Source organism: Pundamilia nyererei, unplaced genomic scaffold (assembly GCF_000239375.1).
Source record: "Pundamilia nyererei isolate P.nyererei 1_Seehausen unplaced genomic scaffold, PunNye1.0 scaffold00479, whole genome shotgun sequence".
NCBI classification, from domain to species: domain Eukaryota; kingdom Metazoa; phylum Chordata; class Actinopteri; order Cichliformes; family Cichlidae; genus Pundamilia; species Pundamilia nyererei.
In genome coordinates this window covers 28264-46592 of record NW_005187880.1, presented here as the reverse complement: position 1 = coordinate 46592, position 18329 = coordinate 28264, and the positions used below count along the sequence as shown (strand labels likewise).

Sequence of the window (18329 nt, the reverse complement as noted above, 5' to 3'; positions counted from 1 at the left end):
GCGCGCGCAAAGGTTCTTTGAGAATTTTTGTTTTTAATTTTTTTTTAATTTTTAATTGTTTTGTTTTTTTTGGGGACCAGGTGGAGTTCTAGTTAACAGCAAAGGTAGGATTCAGCTGTTTGCACACAGAGTTCTTGAGTCTACTTTCACTGCAAGTTTGTGTAATTTATCAAGCATTTTTGAGAAATATTTATTTTTCTATGCCTAATACAAAAGCTGATATTTTACAAAGTGACTTGACCAAAAGACAGTAAACAAAAACACTGGCACTTGAATGTTGAATGTCATTGGTATGAGTGAAAAATTTCTATTTTTCTGGGGTAGTGTGAGCTTTTTAATGTTAAAGATGCGACGTGGGGGAGCGTTTCTCCGTCAGCGTCTCACCATAGCAAGGCTGGTTTTCAACAGTGGTTGTAATTTTCAAAAATCACCTGCATTTCATAAATACAGATGCATATATTTTGTGTAAGACCATTAAAAAAACAACAACAAAAAAACCCTAAAACCTAGCTCCTATGCTGTGTGCACATCTTTTCTTTTAACTGGGCAGTTTTTGCAGCCACGGTTCTTCCTTACATTTTTTTTATTTAACTTGTAAGAATGAAACTGAATTTTATCAGGCAAATCTGGCCCATATATCTGATCCCCAAGTCCCACTTTGAAGTCTTAATATTGGCATCTTCACTTTTACCATCTTGATTTAAAAAGAAACAAACAAAAAAACAGATGACTGAGACTGCTTGCTCATTGGCTAAAAATTTGTGAATGATTACCATTGGGTGTACCATAGATAATCCTTTTGGAAGCATATTATGACCAAGATTTACAAAATAGGCTTAAAAAAACCATTAAAAACTGAATGAGTGACTGAGCCCATAACTCAGCAGGAAAGCGTTCTTTTAGCAAGCACAGCTATCGCCATCTGGTGGTCTTCAGATAGAATGCAGGTTTTAGGCACTTCTGTCTTGGACGTAGCTATTGAGTCAGAAAAATGAACCTGTTTTATACCTTCTATGATCAGCTTGTTTAAAAACCTCAGAAAGCCGAGGGTTCTCTGGGGGTGGAGGTACTCGCAGTGCTTCCTGGTTATCGGCCATGCTAGCAACATGGCTGTGACGTGCTAGCATCAGCAGTCCACAACTTAGTCTAAACCTAAATAACTCAAACTCAAAAAATAACCTTCATTATCATTTGTTTTCATCCTGTATTACTTTTGCCCCTTGGTTTATAGATTTTTAGCACACTAGCACTTACCCTACCTTTTAGCGCTAGCCATCAATCTATGTGGCCTAAAATCTGCTGAATCTACGCAATGCCTATGATTTTATTTTTGGCAGTATTCATGCTGTCATTCCTGAAAATTCCGATTTCAACTAAATAGTCCAGTCAGTTCTGCCAATTACAGTTTAAAGATGCCACAGTATCCTGTGTATCCCTGCGTAAAGCTCAACACCAGTGTTTTCCAGCACTACAGTACTCTTCTCCCAGCTGAAACCTCCAACTTCAGGTCTTCTGTTAATGTGTAAAGATGTGCATGTGGTGTAACATGAAGGTTCGAGGTGTACCACAGATTGTTGATTGCAGCCGATGTGATGGCGACACGTTACGAGAAACAGCCTCCACTGGTTACCTTTAAAGTCACATTGGACTCAGTATCACATCCGCAAACCTGTTTATGCGACAGGCTTCATTGCCAATAATAAATCATAAACAGCCATTTTTAATCGGCAAACAAATTGAGAAAATACCACTGTAAATGCCAAGGTTTGGATTAAAAAATAACAAGTTAACGATCAAAGACCATTTTGTAAAAAACGACAAAAACATGCAGTACAAAAAAAAGTGTCCAGATTTTCTCCAAGTCGTTTTATTTTTCCTTTTCTTTGTTGAATCTTTACACTTTTCCTTCTCGTTAATACCCTTGTTGTGAATGTCTGGCAAAAACAAGTGGCGATCTTTAAAGTCTTCATAACACAGACTTAACTGTGGTTCTATTGCTCCGTTGTTGTGGTTTGCATCTTTTCAGGCATTGTTAGAGCTGTCACAGGGGTGTTTCTGGCCAATCAGAAATGGGGATTTATTTATTTTTTTTTTTCCCCTTCTTGCAGCTGATCAGTATTTATCTGACCTGCAGGAGAGACAGTAATATAACGGACATTTGTACTGGTGCTCCTCTAAGCACAGACCCACTGTAGTTACACAGGGACTGATTGATTTGTCCAAAGACTGTAGCCTCAGCAATCACTGACGCATATCAGACGTAGGTGAACCATTACTTTACAGCCTTTTGTATGCACAAACTACATTTTGCAACAAAGTAATTGTATTTTTTGTCAGGGTGTCGTGAAAGACACACAAAAACAAAACACTTTGTGGCTTTATTTCAAGTTCAGTTTGTTAAAGTGATCTGAAATTCAGATGCTGAGGTGCATTTAGGAACGATTGCTGTTCTCTTAGCGAGCGAACTGAAATGAAGCCCAGTGCTGTCGTCATTACTGAATGGCCAGACCCCATAGTGTGGACGGGCAGCTGCACCAGCCTGGTAGTTAGTATTTGCTTATGTATTAGTTTAGCAGATGTGCACGAAGAGCACTGCACGAAGAAAACAAAACTGTGCAAATATTCTGATTTTACCACAAATAAAGGTTTGGATTTGCAGATGTAATCAGTGGTTTTGGCTTTTGTTTGTGTACGTGTGTGACTTTACAGACATGGAAAAACACAAACTGTGAAGTTATTAAAAAGTGTTTATTTGAAAATAAGTACATTCTACAGCATCAAATTATAAAAACAGTGTGCATAAAATGCATCTGACAGGAATGATTGATTCCCTTGTCCTTAAAACACAGATCATTAAAAATCATAAACAACTAATTTGAAATCTGAAGTTGCACCTACATATTTCTACCTTGGTACAGAGCCTTGCTGACTGGTAGCAGAGGATGACTCGAAGCTGTTTGCTTCATTCAATAAGCAGATTAAAATGACCTGACAGCCACGTTTCTTAAAGTTGGAGTCAGTTTTATTAGCTTTGTGTAGAACAACAGAACAGCAGCCTCTGTAACTCTGAATAAAGCTGCGTCCACACAGGAAGTGATTCGCAGTGATGCTGTGACGAGAGACCGTAAAAAGTCGAGATCTGGCAAAAGTAAAACTGCTTAGAAACCTTTCTCAACTTTGATGCAAGCGATTGAAGTGACTAACATACAATGGGGTGTCAAACATGAGGCCTTGGAGCCAGTTCAGCTAAGATCTTCCCCTGTGGCCATTCATGATACACCAAAGTAATGAAATATTTAAAAAAAAAAACTTAAGTGTTTTTTTTTTCTCAAGTCAACAGTAAAGAAAAAAAATTAAGTGAACAAAAACTTTGTCCAGAATGTACTAAAATTATAAAACTGAGCTACGAATTATTCACATTTCTTACGGTTTAAGCCCAAAGAGTTGTGCTGACAGATCTTTGTCATGTAGAAAAACTTATTTTATTAACATATGAGGCATTAAGTTTGGAGTTTCTCTGATCCAGTTGTCTTCTGATCACAGTATTTGGCCCACGGTGTACAATGGCAGACATCCGTTCATTAGAGGGTTATCTAGGAATTACCTGCATAACCCTTGTTCTCTGAAACCTGTTCTATTATGTAATGTGTCGTTCCAGTCTGGGCCAAACGGCGACCAGAATATTTGCATTAACAATCTTGAAGGAAACACATGAGATAGAAGGCTGAGGAAGGTCAAATCAGTTTCTTCTGGTCTCAAAATGAGCCTCTTGGGTTCATAATCCATGTACACTGGAAATAAGGCACTGAGTCTGTGCTACCTACATCAACAGAGATCATTGCTATTTCAGGCCATTTGGTAAAAGAAGGCTAAAGTTAACAAAGCCCAACTTAAAAATCTATTCTTACAATCCTGATTATTTTCTGTTGATGAAAGCCAACAGGAAAGAGTCTTAATTTAAACTTGTGCCTGCACTGCATACTCAGCCAAACGCAATCAAAGGTGAGGCGTTGCTCTTCCCCTCAGTTTTTCTTCCTGCGCTGACACTTTAACCTGTTTGTCTGCACGACTCCAGGATCCTGCCAACACTAAATGAAAATGTTGAACCAATCAGAGATTAATGTCCCTCAGCCCACAGTGTGCAAACATTTAATTTAAAAAAATCACAATGAGCAGGACAAGACACTGTTAATATCAGCTAAGATTGTAATTACTATGAAGTTAAAGTGCATTAATTTCCAGCTGTACGTCTGCTTTGAAGGCTCTCCCCTTGGTTATCTGGCACTTCAGGTCCTGTTGCTCAGACTGTCTTAACTGAGAGACGGCTGAGAATGAAATGTTCTGCAGAGTGAGACTGATGCTAACTGAAGGATTCAGTGTTTTGTTCATTGAGCTTTAAACCAGCCATAATGGCCTCTGTGCTGCATAAATATCACGTGAAATTACTTGTATGGAAAAAAAATTAAGTCTCTTCCTGTCAGTCAAGATTCAGAGCTGATCGTGACCACTGTGGTGCTAGCATTTTCAAACTCGCGCCTGATTGGTGGTTGGTCTTCGCTGATGTCTGACCAGAAGTCTGGGTTGTCTCGGTACCATTTCACTGTAAAAACAAGAAACGCATGAATCACTAACACACCATACAGGAAGGGAGTGTGTGTGTGTGTGTGTGTGTGTGTGTGTGTGTGTGACTGTACCTGTCTGTCTGATGCCTTCAGTCCAGGACACCTCAGCTCTCCAGCCCAGCTGCTGCAGCTTCTCACACTTGATGGGGTAACGCAGGTCGACCCGCGGCCTGGAGAGCAGAGGTCAAAGGTTAAAAGTGGATAAGAGTGTGCTTTTAAGGTCAAGATGTCAAAAGACGGAGATTTTGAGTCTAAAGCCAAAGTGGAAGGCTTTGGCTACTTCCTGGAATTCTCCCCTGCTTTTGCCAGCTCTTTCTCTACTTACCTGTCAGGCACAAACTCAAGCCAATCATTTACTTCAGATTCTGGCACTTTCTTGACCTAAACGGAACGAACACACACACACACCTTTTAGTATTCATTTAATTCGCTTACTTCCTAAAAGCTCCTGCTAAATGTTTGGATAAACAGTTCCTAAACCCACCATCCTAACAAGTTCCCTCGCCAGCTGCATGATGGGAATCTCACAGCTTGTCCCCACATTGTAGATTTCTCCCACAATCCCTTTCTCCAGAAGCAACAGGAAGGCGTTTATGGCATCACTGACAAACAGGAAGTGGCGGGATTTTGGAAGGGTTCCCTGGATAGTGCTGCCGCAGAGCAAACGCACAGAAACGGGTTTAATTGGATAAGCACTTCTGTTACTGTGAAACACAGACCGGAACGACAGCGCTCGTTAAAACAAACCCACCATTTCTTGTCCATCTGTAAGAGGGTGAGGAACCTTGGAATGACCTGAAAGATCAAGATGACAATTTATATTAAAAGCTTGGTGACAAAGAAGAAGAAGATATGTTTAACTCTTTAAAACCAGTTAAATCTTTGGAAGGAACTGAAAGTGAAAGTCTGATTTTGCATTTTCTGTTTGTGCATTCAGTTGTAGTCAAATGTAAACACACAGCTGATTGCAGCATTTTTAAACCTGCAGGGTGAACTTTTGTCTCCCCCTTGTGGCACTGAGGGTAATTACAATAACCTTAAAACAAATCTTTAAAATATGTATCACTGTAGATTAATCTTGCACAGATGACATCAGTGTGACCTGATGTTGCTTTACATACATGAAAATAGTTCTACATACAGCTGCGCAGATATCTTATATACAGCCTCAAATCTTAAACTGTACAAATGGAGCATATTTCTGCAAAATTAGCCACTAAATGTAAAATGGGTGTGCTTAGTCATGATACTGGACCTTCTCCGTGTACTGCCTGGGCCCGTAGATGTTGTTGCTCCTGGTAATGATGATGGGAAACTGGTAACAGAGCAGTATTCAAATGACAAAGATGAAAAAAGTCATTCAGGTTTTAAAATTAAAGGGACAGTTCACCTCAAATCACATTAACCTCTGGCCTCTAGTGCCATGTAGATTATTTTGATGAGAGTTGCCCAGTTTTGAAGTTCTCTTTCTTACAAGAGTACAAGCGCAACTAGTCTGCAGCAACAGGGGACTTGACTTATAGTTGCCAGCTGGGTGCATTCTAGTCATATTCCTGTAAAACTGGAAGGTTGTGGAGCGCCCACATCATTTTGCAGTTACATCGCTTTCCTGCAGCAACAACATCACTATTTATGGAAGGATTTCTCATCAGATCGATATGTCTCTGGCTGGACTCTGAATATAAGGACTTAATGTGAATTTCTATGTATGTAGACAGCGAAAGTTAGCTGCTTCCTGATCACTGATTGCAATCAAATGCCAATCCGACCGGGCTCAGTTGTAGACTGATAGCAGGCTGACCCGATCTTATTGCCATCTAAATGCACTAAAGTATCTTTAAAGATGGCATCTGACTACAATCAGTGGCCAAGCAACTATTTCAAAGGCAACGAGCTCCAAAGTTCATGTCATATGGTCACAATAATAACGCTGTTTTCACTACTGTGATTGTTAAACTGAGTAACTAACATCCAAGCCAAAACTGAAAAATCAAAAACTAATATCTAAAGTCATTTATTTGGTTTGGAAGGTACTGGCCCATCTGTATGGGTTTACCTTGTACTGGTCCCAGTATGATCTGACCAGATACTCTGCAGCAGCTTTAGTAGCAGCGTACGGATTGGAGGGCCTCACTGGGCTGCTCTCATCAAACACCTGTAGGGGACAAACATCAGCGTCACTGCCTGATCCATAAACAAAAGCACGAACCAACAACCCCAATCTATCCACTGGCCTCATGCAGACTGGCTCCGTACACCTCATCGGTGCTGATGTAGATGAAGCGCTGTGGCTGGTGTCGGGCCTGATGGGCCGCTCCCAGCAGAACTCTGGTCCCTTCAACGTTGACCTGCTGGAAAGTGGACGGGGATTCAAAGGAAGCCTCTGACAGCACAGAGAGGAAGGAGAGAGGAAAAGAACTTTAACACGAGAGCTGAAACTGCAAAAGCTCCTGTTCATAAGAACTGCCCGAACAAGCTGCTGCTCACCGACGTGAGTTTTGGCAGCCAGGTGAAAGATGACGTCGATGTTTTTGGAACTGAAGATGTGGTTCAGCAGCCGCGGGTTACACACATCCCCCTGTTGAAGAAAAGAGTCCAAATGAGTAACTGTGCACCCGGCACAGTTAAAGCTCAACTGATGATAAATCCTTCCAATTACACCTTATTTTAAGCATAATAATACATGTAATTATACAAAAGTAGCATTAAATTACATAGACATCTGGTGTCCGTCTGGTTATTCTTGACCTGATGTGTTTATTTATCAGCGCTCACCCTGATAAAGATGTAGTTTGTTCTGTTTTCAACGGTCTTCAGACTCCTGGGGCTGCAGCAGTAATCCAACTGGAAGAGATCAGACAGTGAGACGTGCCACAGTGCACACAGCAGACACTGTGGCAGCTTTGCACGTCACAAAGACAACAAACCCACAGTGTTATATTTGGAAACGGAGTGAGGGGGGGGGAAGAAAATTAAGACTTACATTATCCAGGTTGATAATTCTCCATTCCGGGTGTCTGTGGACCAGCGAGCACACCAGATGGGAGCCGCTGCAGGAGCAGAGAAATTTGAGACAGTTCATTTACGCCCCACTGGCCTTTATCTGGGCAGAGACTCCATCAGCCCACACATGTCTGTGCCATTTATGTCAAGAAGACGACATGAGCTGACCACTTTGCATTGCCTATATGTAAACACTACAGAAATCACATCCCACAAACAGAGATTCCTTCATTTGTTAGTGAGATAAAACCATAATAATGAAATGAAACCTGATTTGTGAACTGAGCATTCCCAAATTTTACATTTTTTTTTATAATAAAAGGGAAAACTTTGCTTGTTCCTCCATTTGCCGTTAATAAACCTGTCTCTATGTGTTTTTTATGTCTAATATCTTTGCTTATATTGGTAAAGAGGCTGTATTAACCAGGATTTGTTAAGGAGTTATATTTAACACAAAGAAATCACCTGTTATTGTACCTACATTATAAATAATCCAGTCCATTTCAGTCACTTCCAATATCTCGAAAGAACTCTGAATTTAAATTTGCTGCAATTTCTGCTGCCCACTTGGTCACATCTGTTTCGAAAAAGACATTTTTAATGCCAATAAGACTTTTTGCCAGGATAAATAAAGGATATATGGAGATCACTTTGCCAAAAACGGGTTCCAGCTTCTGTGTTGTCACAGGAAGTTCTTTCTTGACCGATTACAGGCAAAACAAGTAATTTACAAGTGTTCTAACTGAGTGCTAACTACTCTTTAACACTCATCTGAGCATTTGGCTCCATGTGTTTGTGGGCTCAATTCTCAGCCTGCCATAATATTTTGAAATATATCCCAGGACTGAAACCACTACTCCAAGACTTGTGAACAGTTACTCAACCTGTAGAGACACCGGGATGATTTATAAGATAAGCCAGAGTAATGTTAGTTCGTTTGTTTTTTACAATAAATACTTTTTCACTAATAAGATTGTGCTTATTTCTTAGTAAATAACTGCTATTGCTAACAGGTGTTCCTTTATTGTTTACCTCTGTTTCACCTGTGCAAAGGTTTTCCTTACAGGTCCTAGTCTTGATAACTAAAAGAGGAACCACGGTCAGGTTTATCAAGCTAAATGCTAAGTTCGTAATGTTATTTCAGCTTAAGTGTACACTGATATGAAATACGAACGCACATGAATCCACAGCCTCCAGTCACCAGAACAGTCCTGTTGAAGTCCATTTCCTGGTCTTCCAGCAGCTGTTACCTCACAACATGAACTCCTATAGGTAAAATAAAAACATATTTTCCGACATCAAGCCTGTAAGCTAGCTATCCTAACGGAAACAGCAGAGCTTTATTTCCTTCCATAACAGTAGCCGGATTGTGCGACAGTCACCGGCTGCTTCACGGCAGTGTTGACACGTTGAAAGAGGGCGGGTCATTAATAGTGTGTGTACTAGTTTCTACTCTCTGATTGGTTGTCCTACATGACGCAGTGAAGTTAGCGCGATGTGATTGCGTGAATCCCGAATCAATCAAACTGTCAACGTAGACCTGTAGGCAAGCGAAAACCAGTCAAGTCCTCTTAAATAAACACATATCATCCGGTGGTGCTTTCCAAAATAAAGGTCGTATCGAGTATTTTAACCTACAACACTTGTGTGTGTTGCGTTTAGTTTTGTACCAAACTTAAATATAATATTATTTCAGGTGTGTCTTCATGTGAATGTGTTTTGTGTCATTCCGCGCGCGTTTATTATCCATTATTACCAAGCTTAGCTTTTATTTGAGGGCAAGAACATCCAACTTCCGGTCACAGCTTGGCGAACTTTTGGGGGTCTTGACGCAGCTGGTTCACTTCTGGCTTCGTGGCTCATTGAATCGATGAGGCATCCTATATTTGTCGATAACGCTAAACTGCACAAGCGGGAAAATGTCGTACTTATTAGCCACTCTTGCGGCTGTTTTGCTGCTCACTTCGGAGGCTTCCGGGAAAACTGTTACGGGACTTTTTAAGAGCGAAGCGGCGAGACAGCAGAAGGGCCAGTTCATCACTAAATTCATGTACCAAGGTAACGTTGACGGTGCTGATGTGCTTGCTGCTGGCGTGTCATTCCAGCTCTGACAGCGGGCTTAGCTTCTTTTCACGCCACCTTAATGATTAACGTGGGGTAATAACGAGCTGACGGCTCAGTTTAGTGCCCGTGTTTGCTTTCCTTTTTTTATTTGCTAACAGCTCTCACTGAGCCGCTCAACAATGGGTGTAACTAACGTGTCATGCGAGTATCTGATAACGTGTGCACTGATTATTAGCAGTTCTGGCAGCATTCAGCCGGCGCTTTATCTTTACCTTTGCTGCTTAATGTCAAATTACTGTTTGTCTTAAGCCTCTGTATTTTGTTTTATAGCATTTTTATTCGTGCTGACCTCCAACAAGTATTCCGGAAACTTGCTTCAGGACACTTTTAGGTATTTTTTACAGGTCTTATAGGAATCCAACTTCTTTCCGACCCATAAATGAGCTGATTGCACCCTGAGTGTGGACAGAGGCTGGCTGCACATGTCACATGGCATAGTGGGGGGTGTTTTCTGCAAGACTTTTTGCTTTTAAAAGGTCTGAAGCTACCAGATGTCAGCTAATCTCACTTGTTTCAGGAGATTAACCCTGTGTGAAGCACAAGGGCTTATGGGTAGAAACCATGCTGGCAAACTAGGGACCCATCATTCGGCCTCAGAGAGCCAAAGGCCACTGAAAGCTACAATCTCTTTGTTCTCCAGCTTATATATTTGAAAATGAACGTTTTATATATTAAAGTCTAATCAGTTGAGTACATTATTGAATTACTAGTTAGCCGTTTGGTCTGTAAAATTTCACGAATATGCTGAGTGTTAAATGTTACATCTGAGAAGCTGCTGCAACCATGGTGCCTTGTCTTCGTTTAGCCGGCAACGGTCTGCTGGTGTGCCGGGTGGACAGCTCAACGCTGGCTAAAGAGAGAGAGTCCAGACTGCTGCTGTATCAGGATATGGACTCGGAGCTGGACAACCTCAGCTGCTCCGAGAGGCTCGCCAAAGCCGACGTGACCAGTAAGAAACCAGCAATCGCTGATACAATTCTGGATTCTCCTGCCATGACGCCATATTGATTTATGTCTCCACTTTCCTTCCTCCACACTGTCACCTCATCTCTCTTCCCCCACCCCTACCCACCCACAGTTACACTCAGTCAAGAAGAGCACAACCAGACGATCCCTCGGCAGTCTTTGCCCACAGCCTGGCAGATCCTGTATGCTGACAGATATACATGTCAGGTAACACAATTATATATAATATTAATGTAATAATGCAACTAGGGCTTCAGTCAGGCAAACCTGCAGCAGCGATGCTGTTGTCACAAATATGAACAAATAAGAGGACACCTCTAAAGGAGACTCTGTGCAAAGACACATGCACTCTATATTGCAGTATACAGTGAAATACAGTCCTACTCCTGCAGAAACTGATGCAGGGTCGCAAATGTTTTGGTTTGCATCACACCTACAGGTCAGTGCATGCACAGTCATGTACGCATATATACAGTCAAATACACACACAGTCATAAATCTGTCACAATAAACATTTATTGTCAGCGAGCTCATTCTAACACACAACACTGACAGTGTGAATGCACAGTTAAATATTTAAAACTGGTTCTGGAAAAGTAGGTTGAAATATTGGTAGTAATGCTGTTATACTAGATAGTAATGCCTTCAACAGTACTGCATGATCGAGTAATAATGATAGTCATAACTATATGGATTCTGCTTATCACTGAGATTTCCGTTCTCTCCTTAGGAAAACGTATTGATTGCCGGCCACGCTGATCTTGATTTCACTGTCCTGCTGTTTAATGCCGACTCGGCTGGAAACCCTCTGGAGCATTTCAGTGCAGAGGAGGCAGGTCAGACACCCCGAATACGCCCTCCGCTGTCAGACTACAGCAGATAATGTCAGTGCATCACTAAGCTCAAGCTGGTGATGCATTTCATGCTTGTTAGCTTCCTCTGCAGTGAGAGTATGACTGTCGGCATAAAGTCCCAAATCTAGTAAAACTAATAAAAAGTTGTAAGGGCTCTTCAGGTGCTATGTCAGACCTGATTAATACATTAGGACAGGACTTTATGTTTGATCCTGATGGATTGCTGATGATTTTTCCCCTCTCGCTCTCTTAGGCCTCCACAGTTTTTACTTCCTCCTGCTGCTGGCCTACTTTATCGCCTGCTGCATCTACATCCAGCCTCTGTACCAGGCTCTGAGGAAAGGAGGACCCATGCACACTGTCCTCAAAGTACTGACTACAGCGCTGGCTTTACAGGGCTGCTCTGCGCTCTGCAACTACATCCACCTGGCCAGGTAGATTCAGCAGAGCCAGAGAAAGGCAGTGCAATATTTATAATGTTTCTAAAGCTCATGCTACTCTCGATGGCCCACTGTTACATATCAGTAATGTTTTATGACCTAAAATGTATTTTAAGTCTTTTGGAATATTTGTATTTATTTAGTACAGAGTTGTTAATAAAAAACTATGTGAATTAAGACAACAGTGTTTCTGTTTGTGCTTCTTGTTGTCTGCAGGTATTCCAGAGATGGAATCGGTCTTCCACTGATGGGCAGCCTGGCTGAGTGTATGTTACCTGCAACATTATAAAGAGTCAATAAGAGAAAAAATGAACCTCTCTGATCATGTTAACCTCTCTTTTGGCTCCAATGCAGTCTGGGATATGGTGTCCCAGGTGTCCATGCTGTACATGTTGTTGAGTCTGTGTATGGGCTGGACCCTGAGCCGAGGCAGGAAGCCTCAGTCCCGACCTCTGCAGTGGGAACAGTCTCCGGCCTCCACGGCTGTAGCTGTTGGTGGAGTTATTACACAGGTATGCAGAACTTGAGATGACTTCAAGTGTTTAATTTTTAAGGAAAATTTGATCCAGCACATAGAATCTCGATCAGGTAAACATGATGTTTTCAGAATGAGGTGGGAGTTCATTTGGGGTATTTGCCACAAGATGATTGTTAAGAACCGGACTGTATTTTCAGGCGGTGCTGCTGCTGTGGGAGCAGTATTCAGAGTCGGAGAGTGAGCACCACAGCTATCACGCCCAGCAGAGTGTGGCTGGTCTCCTCCTCATGGCTCTGAGAGTGGGCCTGGCCCTCCTGCTGGCCTCCATCCTCTACCAGATCATCTCCACCGAGAGGAGCACCCTAAAGAGAGACTTCTACCTCAGCTTCGCCAAGGTAAAAACGATTTCTCAATAAAACTGACATAACAGACTCCTGCAGGTTCTCGGGCGGTCATGTGGTCTTGTTCTGTGCAGGGATGCTTCCTGTGGTTCCTCTGTCATCCCATCCTCGTCCTCATGTCTGTGATCTTCAACGAGCATCAGAAGGAAAAGGTTTGAACTCCCGCACAAAGACAACAACAGTTTTTGCTATTGAGGATAATTCTTTCATGTTCACTGAGTTTAAATGTTCAGTTCTTACCTTTTGTCCTCCATTGGGCACCAAGTTTACACGCTGCCTCCCACCTGTCTTCCTCCTCTGCAGGTGGTGACCATGGGGGTGATCCTCTGCCAGTCCATCTCCATGGTCATCCTCTACCAGCTCTTCCTGTCTCGCTCTCTTTACTGGGAGGTGTCCTCTCTGTCCTCAGTTTCCCTGCCCCTCACCATGTCCAGAACGAACCACAGGGCGCGCTACTGAGCATGTACACCCTCACAATTTTCCTAATAATGATTATCACGAGCTAAGGGTGGATGTGCCATGATGCTGTGACGCTCCTCCTCAAAAAAAATGTGCTCAGACGCTGCAGGGACTGATTTTCTTTGCAGTTAACTGTTTCCTGGGAGAACTTCTGTAGTTACTAGGAAGCAAGTTACCAAGAAATCATTGAAAGAGGGTGAACAGAGGATGATATATGTACAACAACAGCCTACCTCTAGTTTTAAGTGATTTTGACTGGAGCCAGCATGAGCACTGCTGAACAAGAGGAGGAGAGAACCGGCTGTCAGGCCGTTTCTTTGGTTCTCCATGACGCCAGCCAAAATACCACTGAAACAAAAGAAAAACGAGGACGGATGAAGACAGCCGGCCAGGATTGAGATTAAGGATGCATCACCTAGAGACGCAGATGTGAGGAAAGAAAAAGGAAGCGAAGATTTACTCCTCACAGGGCCGAATATGGTGATGGCTGCCTGGGCCAAGATTAAAATACTCGAGAGCGTTTTATTTCTGTTCTTGGATTTGATTATAACACAAACAGAAGCATCGATTTACTATCAAGGAAAAAACAAAGACACTACTATTTAGGTCTGGATTGCAGAAGCCGTCGTCTCATTGAGCTTTCCCTGCTCATTAAAGCTGCAACGACTTGGATCAAAGCCACGAAGGATGGAAAAGTCTCAGTTTGTGTCTGAGGCTGGCGCTTTATATCAGATTAATTAACCCCATGAACAAAGCAAAAGCGAGGACGTGCTACTCTCTGATTGACCTACGATCTCTAGTTTCTACTTAGAAACTAAGGCCTGGTTGGCTGAGCGGCCACGAAGGCTCATTGGTTTGCTTCTGGTGCAGCTCTGTGGCACGGAGGTATTTCGAGCCACTGTTGGGTTTGGTTTTCTCATAGCAGCCGTTACATGTGTTAGGATCGATCGAGATGGGCAGACAGACGGATGGACCAGGGAAAGTATGAACAGATGGATGCGGCATGTGTTCTGTAAAGCAATGGATTGTCACACTGTTAACTGAGGAGGATGCGTGACTTTGATTGTGCAAAGCCAAAGTGAAGACGATGAGCCAAAACATCAGCATTTACACACTAGCATACAGCTGCACCTTAACTTGGGTGCTGATGACTTTATGAGCTGAGAGCATGTGAGACTCTAAATCGCGTAGCTTAAGATGCGTTGCATGGCTAACTCATTATTAAAAAATCTTCAGTATAAAAACGATCAGGAGGAACTTAAGTCTACTTGGTGGCTTCCAATGAATTTCACTGTGTAAATACATTCCAACCCCACACGTCCATTCCTGTGTCATCAAGTTATTACTGTACATGAGGCTCATTAAATGAGATATTAGTGTTATATAAGAGCCAGGCAGAACTGAGCTGCACTGTCATGTAGGACAAGTCCCACTTAGCAAACTGACAGCTAATATATTTATTAATCAGCTATTTATTTCAAGATCAGCACGTTATAAAGAAGCTTTGGTTGGAGTTTCATGTTTGGTATGTTTTTGCTGATTCTTTTTTTCTCTCCTAAATCATAAATCAATTGTTTTTAATTCATTAAAAACGAATAATCTATAGTGTAGCATGAAGGTGCAGTACGTTTACCTGGATACAGTCAATCCAGGTCCTTCTAATAAGAGAGAAAAGCTGGGGTGAAAATATAATTGGCAGCTTTTTAAGTAGCACAGTTGAGCCAACTCCATCTGAAACAAACACAGACAGACCTCCCATTATAATTTTAAATATATGCTATAATCCTTATTGAAAACCAGTATATACTCCTCCTTATTTATGAAGTTCTACTTGACTATGAGCCTGCGTGGGTTATTTGTTAATCCCAAAATGTGCAACCTTGTTTAAATCAGTATACAGATTGGTTTCTACTGAAAAAGTGCACGTTTTTCTTATATCCATGCATAATTTACTGTCTGCACACAGGATGTGAGCCAGTGCATCCTGTGTGCATCATATTGTCCTTCAATGACAAGCTTATTTATGAGGCCACCAGTTATACTGTATACTTTAAATGCTCATCCTTCAGTTAGAGGCAAAGTGCATTTTGTTTTGTAGTGTTTACATTTCACACTTCAGTTGTCATATATTAATTTTTTACAACCTGTGTAACTATTACACCTGTGATCATGACAACTGTAATAAAATCGATCTGAAACTAATAAGTGCTTAATGTTGTCCTTCATGCTGCAGCTTCAAGAAACGTGACAGTTACATAAAGCACAGCAGCCACTGACTGTGCTTGAGGTTTGAATCATAAGGTACACTGTAACCTTGTCCTATATTTACACTGGTTAATCTAAGTAACCCAGTTCTAGCCTGAAGGGAAAAAGAAGCACTCAAAACGTGCGGCTATCCTAAATGGGCGTTCTTAAAGTCAGCAAAGAGGCACAGAAAAGAAGATCAGACACCAGCGAGGGAGGATAAGAAAGACAGACGCAACAACATTGTCATCCCCTATGTAGCCGGTGTATCAGAGAAACTCAGGAGAGTTTTCTCCAAGCATGACATCCCGGTGCATTTCAGACCCAGCAACACGCTCAGACAGAAACTGGTTCACCCGAAAGACAAAACACTAAAACACAAACTTAACAATGTGGTGTATGCTGTACAGTGCAGCGAGGAATGCTCAGACCTCTACATTGGAGAGACCAAACAGCCACTTCACAAGCGCATGGCACAACACAGAAGACCCACCTCCACAGGACAAGACTCAGCAGTCCATCTGCATCTTAAGGATAAAGGACACTCTTTCGAGGATGCCAATGTTCACATTTTGGACAGAGAGGACAGATGGTTTGAAAGAGGAGTGAAAGAAGCATCTATGTCCACTGTGAGCGACCATCTTTGAACAGAGGCGGGGGTTTACGACACCAACTCTCTGCCATCTATAATCCAGTTTTGAGATCCCTTCCCAGACGCCTTAACGCCCACTCACATCCTGGGCCATCTGATCTCAGGAATTCGCATGATAAAATGGGGCCAGGTTTCACAATGAACTCACCCGAAACTCTGGCTGATTGGGACCCACACCCAGTTTCACACCTTGGCTCAGGCGATTAGAGGATCATCAGGGGGTCCTTTTGTCCCTCTGTGGGGGGAAACTCCCGCTAGGTTTAAATCTGGGACTCTCCACCACTTGACCTTAGAACTGAAGCTTCTTGGATGAGAGGTGAAACGTCTTCAAGCAACTTAAAGAAGTCCAGACGCTTTTCTTTGCAAGCTCCTTTGAGTACAAATAGAAGTGCCACCCCACAATAAACACACATAATATAAAAAAGAAAAAAACAACAACAAAAAAACAATTACCTTACAAATACATTAGTAATGTTACATTCAACTTTAGTGGGAAAGGGGGAAAAAGACAGATAAAGACAGATTAAAAAAAAGAATTATACTAAGTAATTATCACCCATTTATGTAGCAGAAATATAACTAATTTGCTCAAACTAATGAGTTATCAAAGCTAACAATTTAAAACTAAAAGTATTTACCTGTTACATTTGTAATGTGTAACTGAATATGAAATTAACAAAACTCAGTTATATATATTGAAATTATGCTCGTACACTGTATATTTGTAAGGGAGGAACACTTCAGCTAGCTAGCACCTCGGCTTCAGCTTGCACTTTGATGGATAACATAAATTAAATTTCGTCACGAACAGGATTCGAACCTGTGCGGGGAAACCCCATTGGATTTCGAGTCCAACGCCTTAACCTCTCGGCCACCGTGACTACGCATGCCCAAGATGCCGGCATACTGGTATACAACCCAAGACACAAAGCCGACGTATGACAAGCTTAAAGTTTATGTATTGTCGGACACGCACTCTTTATCAAAACGTCACTATAACATTACTAAGAATTCGTCCTATAGAACACAGCAACAAAGACTATGAATGGGCCAATTTCTTAACTGGCAAAATTATCCATTAGCAAGCACCAGTTATCAAAAGCCTTTGAGTTTCCTTATTGACCTAATAGACCGGATATATTACATATTTTACATTGTTTTTGAGCAAATGTTGTTACCGACTTCTCTTCTGTGAGCACACAGAAATGGAAGATGTAATGTATATCTAGTTTACTTGACTACTAGAACCTTCAAGCAGGTACGAGTCAGTCACACTCCCCGTACGTCGGCACTGCCATTAGTAATGATGCATTCCACTTCAGTAGGAAATGAAGAAAAGCCGAGTTTTAAAAATAATAAAAAATAATAATTTAATCCCTTTAATGTTTAAGGTGGTTTTCTACCATTAGATTGATGTAAATTAATGTTTCCACATTATTTGATGTATTCCAACTCGTCTTACGAGTTGGTTCGATTTGATTTACTCCATGAACTTTGAATGTAGCATAAGTGCCAGCTAGCAGATATCGCATTTCTATTGGCCAGTTACTGTAAGCTCCACCTTCTTCTCGCGACCACTAATAGCTCTCTGGCTGCTGACTGAGAACGACTGCACCATCACAGGAGCGAAAAATGATTAACTGGAAGGTAACCATCAGTAGATATATCATTTTAAATGGACCAAATGCACGCTTGGCTATGAGTGTATAACTCTTGTGCTTGTTTAGGTTTTCTTTTGCTCCTTTTTTTGCCGCAGCTGTCACTAGCTGAAAGCTAACGTTACCATAGACTCTCGCGTTATTTGTTACAACCGCGTCCAAAACTTTTACTATCGTCATATATCAAATAGCATATACATCTCTCTCTCTGCGTGTATATTCCTGTATGTTTTAAACCGCAAGTGGCATCTCCAGTTTTTAAACGTGTTGTTATATTTAACCACAGAAATAAGCTGATAATAGCGTTAATAGAGGTGACTAGTAGAAACATTAAAGCCGCGGTCACTTGCTAGATAATATCTATGCCGAATGTGGGAATTAGAAATTTTCTTATAGGATGCTTAATTTAAATTATTATGTAAAGAAAA

At 41.6% G+C, this 18329-nt stretch overlaps 2 protein-coding genes and 1 non-coding gene across 3 annotated transcripts; 1 reads left to right on the top strand and 2 right to left on the bottom strand.

The window, feature by feature from the left end:
- Positions 1 to 3327: 3327 nt before the first annotated feature.
- tgds (TDP-glucose 4,6-dehydratase) lies at positions 3328 to 9030 on the bottom strand. The gene is made up of 12 exons (XM_005753925.1): positions 8804 to 9030; positions 7606 to 7672; positions 7398 to 7466; positions 7110 to 7200; positions 6857 to 7005; positions 6679 to 6777; positions 5878 to 5937; positions 5374 to 5417; positions 5107 to 5272; positions 4948 to 5003; positions 4695 to 4792; positions 3328 to 4600 (listed from the first exon to the last, which is right to left on the bottom strand). The coding sequence occupies exons 1-12, from the start codon at positions 8848 to 8850 to the stop codon at positions 4482 to 4484; spliced, it is 1065 nt and encodes a 354-aa protein (XP_005753982.1). The 5' UTR covers positions 8851 to 9030; the 3' UTR covers positions 3328 to 4481.
- Positions 9031 to 9449: 419 nt separating this feature from the next.
- Positions 9450 to 15538, top strand: gpr180 (G protein-coupled receptor 180). The gene is made up of 10 exons (XM_005753924.2): positions 9450 to 9683; positions 10555 to 10698; positions 10828 to 10922; positions 11446 to 11551; positions 11823 to 12003; positions 12226 to 12275; positions 12364 to 12521; positions 12685 to 12882; positions 12963 to 13040; positions 13192 to 15538. The coding sequence occupies exons 1-10, from the start codon at positions 9545 to 9547 to the stop codon at positions 13345 to 13347; spliced, it is 1305 nt and encodes a 434-aa protein (XP_005753981.1). The 5' UTR covers positions 9450 to 9544; the 3' UTR covers positions 13348 to 15538.
- Positions 15539 to 17042: 1504 nt separating this feature from the next.
- Positions 17043 to 17124, bottom strand: trnas-cga (transfer RNA serine (anticodon CGA)). The gene has a single exon. It is a non-coding gene; the product is annotated as a tRNA-Ser (tRNA).
- Positions 17125 to 18329: the final 1205 nt, after the last annotated feature.